The sequence below is a fragment of the Salvelinus alpinus genome, chromosome 35 (assembly GCF_045679555.1).
Source record: "Salvelinus alpinus chromosome 35, SLU_Salpinus.1, whole genome shotgun sequence".
NCBI lineage: Eukaryota > Metazoa > Chordata > Actinopteri > Salmoniformes > Salmonidae > Salvelinus > Salvelinus alpinus.
The window spans coordinates 10,957,917-10,962,648 of NC_092120.1; the positions used below are offsets into that span (position 1 = coordinate 10,957,917).

The 4,732-nt window shown below is 44.1% G+C and overlaps 1 protein-coding gene across 1 annotated transcript; it reads right to left on the bottom strand.

Annotated features, from left to right (window-relative positions):
* Positions 1-2,290: 2,290 nt before the first annotated feature.
* Positions 2,291-4,199, bottom strand: LOC139564414 (beta-2 adrenergic receptor-like). The gene has a single exon (XM_071383927.1). The coding sequence runs from the start codon at positions 4,125-4,127 to the stop codon at positions 3,063-3,065; it is 1,065 nt and encodes a 354-aa protein (XP_071240028.1). The 5' UTR covers positions 4,128-4,199; the 3' UTR covers positions 2,291-3,062.
* Positions 4,200-4,732: the final 533 nt, after the last annotated feature.

Below are 4,732 nucleotides of genomic sequence, written 5' to 3' on the forward strand. Positions count from 1 at the left end.
GGAACAACACTTTACATGTTGCCTTTATATTTGTGTTCGGTATATATTGGTCTCATGGCCTTAGAAGGTGCTAAGCAGACAACCTTGGTAGGGGATAAAAACCATCTGCACAGAAACGTGACTGGCACACTTTCCAGGGCTTTCCTCCTTACTCCAGGTGTAGTACAAACAATTAATAAATAACCTGTCTTTGTTTACAATGGGTCTAAAGAGAGGGAAAGCTGCCACAAATTTCAAATAAGCAAACCTAAACTTTCCTTACAATAGCTATTATTCACATTTGCAGTTGGTTTTCTTTTAAATTAGCGAACAGTGGTGATTATGTTTTCAAGATGATGATTCTTAGTTTTTGCCACAAATGGGAAGACGGACAACAAAATCTCTGCTATCACCACCTTGTCTATGTTGCTATTTCGGGGGCCTAGAAACATATATAGGGGGGCAAATAACGGCCCGTGGGCCGTTTCTGGCCCGCCGGGCACTTCAATCCAGCCCACGAGACATAAAAAAAATATGTATATGTATAATTTTCTTTTTACCCCCTTTTTCTCCCCAATTTCGTGGTATCCAATTGTTAGTAGCTACTATCTTGTCTCATCGCTACAACTCCCGTACGGGCTCGGGTGAGACGAAGGTCGAAAGCCATGCGTCCTCTGAAACACAACCCACCAAGCCGCACTGCTTCTTAACACAGCGCACATCCAACCCGGAAGCCAGCTGCACCAATGTGTCGGAGGAAACACTGTGCACCTGGCGACCTTGGTTAGCGTGCACTGCGCCCGGCCCGCCACAGGAGTCGCTGGTGCACAATGAGACAAGGATATCCCTACCGGCCAAACCCTCCCTAACCCGGACGACGCTAGGCCAATTGTGCGTCGCCCCACGGACCTCCCGGTCGCGGCCGGCTGCGACAGAGCCTGGGCGCGAACCCAGAGTCTCTGGTGGCACAGCTAGCGCTGCGATGCAGTGCCCTAGACCACTGCGCCACCCGGGAGCCTTTTTTTACAGTCTTGTCCCATCGCTGCAACTCGAAGGTTGAGAGCCATGCATGCTCCGAAACACGACCCAGCCAAGCCGCACTGCTTCTTGACACAATGCCTGCTTAACCCGGAAGCCAGCCGCAGAAATGTGTTGGAGGAAACACCGTACACCTGACAATGTCATTGTGCATGCGCCCCGCCCGCCACAGGAGTCGCAAGAGCGGCATGGGACAAGGAAATCTCAGCCTTCCAAACCCTCTCCTAACCTGGATGACGCTGGGCAAACTGTGTGCCGCCTCATGGGTATCCCAGTAACGGCCAGCTGTGGCACAGCCTGGGATCGAACCCGGGTCTGTAGTGAAGCCTTAGACCGCTGCACTACTCCGGAGGCCCGCAAATTGTTTTTAACAAACAATTGATTCGCCCAAAAAAATGCATCCCTCCGTTGAATTTCAAAATCCCGACGTGGCCTTCGAGCAAAAAAGTTTTCCCATGCACCCCTGTGCTAGAGCGTCATGTTACAAACGGCGCGCGTTTCTCCCCCAAAAAGTTTCCACCCAAGCGCACGCACGTTCCTAGATCTATGAAGTGAAATGTGGAGAGACCTTTAAACGCATAGCTGGCGCACTAGTGGGGGGCGACGAGCATTTTAAATTGCGCGATAGCGCTCATGTGAATGGGCAGCTGCCGCGACAAAGAGTGGCAAGCGCAAGCCTGGATATCAGAGAAGAAACTCATGACTGCAGCTCCGCCAAGCCATAATCCCCTAAACGAAATTAAAGACAGGTTTACAAAAATCCCAAATCTGCTCAAGATTACCACTGGCAACGTTTGAATATTTGCTCCCTGTGTGTATGTGCGTGCGTGCGCGTGCGCACGTGCTGTACGAGTGGGTGTGTGCGTAATCAGAGTGACAATGATGGACACTTCGGCTTGCCTATAGGACACCTACAACAGGACAGACGCATTACACATCTTCTTCATCATCATCTTCTTCATTCCTTTCAGGCTACCATTTTAATATCCAACTACTATAATTTCTACACAAAACAAATTCATATGCTGCCATGTTCTTGCTAATGGTGAGATTGACCATCTGCGCCCTCACACGCCGCTCTACCCCAAAGTAGCCTATCAGAGTGAGGTGAGGTGTAGCTCCCGTCTGTGATTATGGTGTTAATAGAAAGTGCAACTTCCACCCATCTGAACAGGCTCCCTAAATTGTATTTGTAACAAAAATACATTTATTTTTCATAGTCAGAGAACACATTGTGTCAACAATACCACATATTTGACCAATTGTAGTACACACAGTTACCACGCAGACAAGTATTGCTGACTGAAAACAATCATTTCACAAAATGGCTAAGTGTGCACTGAACATGACAGCCTAAATAAGACAAAGCTGCTATACCATCATATTTGAAAACGTGTTATGCTTTTATGATGTAATTTTTTATTTTTTTATTGTTGGACATAAAAGACTGTAAAAACACCAGCAAATCAGCTCCAAGTGATTTTAATTTTTGGAATCTGTTTCAAAAAAAATCTGAGAAATCTACACTGAGTAGACAAAACATTAAGAACACCTATTTCCATGACATAGACAGACCAGGTAAATCTAGGTGAAAGCTATGATAGCTTATTGATGTCACTGTATTAAATACACTTCAATCAGTGTAAATGAAGGGGAGGGGACTAGTTAAATAAGGATTTTTAAGCCTTGAGACAATTGAGACATGGATTGTGTGTGTGCCATTCAGAGGGTGAAAGGACAAGACAAAAAATGTAAGTGCCTTTGAACGGGTTATGGTAGTAGTTGCCAGGCGCACCGGTTTATTATTATATATTATTATTATTTATTATTATGTTCAATTAACCATACGTTCAAGAAAAAATCTGCCTGCGGTTGAACCTAGTTGATGATCACTGCCCGAACATGTGTGTGCGTAAAGCATCGATCACAGAGATACCATAGCCTAGCATTTCTCTGTAGGCTGCTTTTCTTTCGTTATTACATTGTCTTTGGTACCTTCATCATAAATCCGTCATTTCGACATGTACAAATATGTCAAAATAAGATTAAGACAAAATGTCCACAGTTTTTGAGGTCTTGGTGACATTATTGATTTGGCAAGGAATCAAAAGCTTGTGCGCGCGCAGCCTAAACTTCTGGTCTCTGACGCTGTATATTATAACGTTCCAACAGCTATTCGTAGTCAGTATCCAAAAAGCAAAAAGCGAAAAGTTGCACCATTCGTTTCCAAGAACATTTCCCACGACAAAGACAGCAATGGGGGTGAAGGATGCCGTAAAAGCCAGCGTTAAGGTCCCTATTGTTTTGGCAGCTTTGATATCTGAGAAAGTGGGTCTGGAGCCGCTTTGGCATTCGCTTTCAGCCAGATGTTTTCTCTGCTTTGAGTTCTGGCGTATGCTAGACAATGAAATTATATTTATCACCACGGTTCCACCAAGGAGTGTGAAATCAAACGCGGGAAAGAGCAGGAGAATGTTCCATGCCTGGGAAGGAAACGTGTCGATGGTGCCTAGTGCGTAATTGCACATTCTACTACAAAGGTTATATTCGAGGGCAATTTCATTGCTGAAAATCATCGGAAACACTGCCAGAAAGAAACTTCCCACCCATGAGAAGAGTATGAGGATAGTGGTCCGTTTGCGCGTAATGACTGATTCTTTGTGCAACGGTCTCAAAACTGCGATGCTCCGTTCGATAGTAAGGAAAAATATAGTCGTAATGGATACAAAGGTGCAGCCAGCGAAAATGGGGCCAATTAAATTGCACGGGTGAAAAGTCGTTGCTTGTGAATTGTTCACGATCCATTCTGGCGCGGAGTTGTTCAACATAAGCGACACCTCTGCGTAAACGGAGACTGGCACCACAAATATCCCTACCGCCAAGTCAGCCACCGCTAGCGACGTTTTCAGATATCCCTGGGGCGTATGAAAGTGCTTAGTCCCGTACAGTACGGCTAAAGTCACCGAGTTGCCGAACAAGATAGCAAAAATCAAGATGACCATAAAAACGACCATCAAAATCTTGTTGGTCAGAGCACAGCAACACAGAGTACAGTTTTTCGGCTCCGTTCCCTCCGGCAGCATGATTGGTCTATATGAGAAACAGACCATGAGCTGAAGTTACTTTTATAATGATGAATATCCTCCTCATCAACTGCATGTTACAGCAAGAACATCTGTAGTAAATAGACGACTCCAGGATAGGACACGCGCTGTAATGTCTCGCGTCGAGCTGTCACTAAGAGTAAAGCGATGACGTCATATTTAGTATTGACAGCAGCTGGAATAGTAAATACAGATGCTATTATTTGTAAAGTGGATTTCATAAATGAAGTCTTGCAACCCTAATATTTGATAATATGAAAAAATAATAATAATGTAGTAAAAACAAATAATATTCTAGGCTATTGTTATAGAGTTGGCCAATCTCAAATTATTATTTTTTACCTTTATTTAACCAGGTAGGCTAGTTGAGAACAAGTTCTCGTTTACAACTGCGATCTGGCCAAGATAAAGCAAAGCAGTGCAACAAAAAACAACAACACAGAGTTACACATGGGATAAACAAAAGTACAGTCAATAACAATAGAAAAATATGTATACAGTGTGTGCAAATGGAGTAAGGAGGTAAGGCAATAAACAGATCATAGTAGCGAAGTAATTACAATTTAGCAAATTAACACTGGAGTGATAGATGTGCAGATGATGATGTGCAA

Coding starts and splice junctions, on each gene's coding strand:
- LOC139564414 (XM_071383927.1), bottom strand. CDS start 4,127: ATGGTCTGTTTCTCATATAGACCAATCATGCTGCCGGAGGGAACGGAG.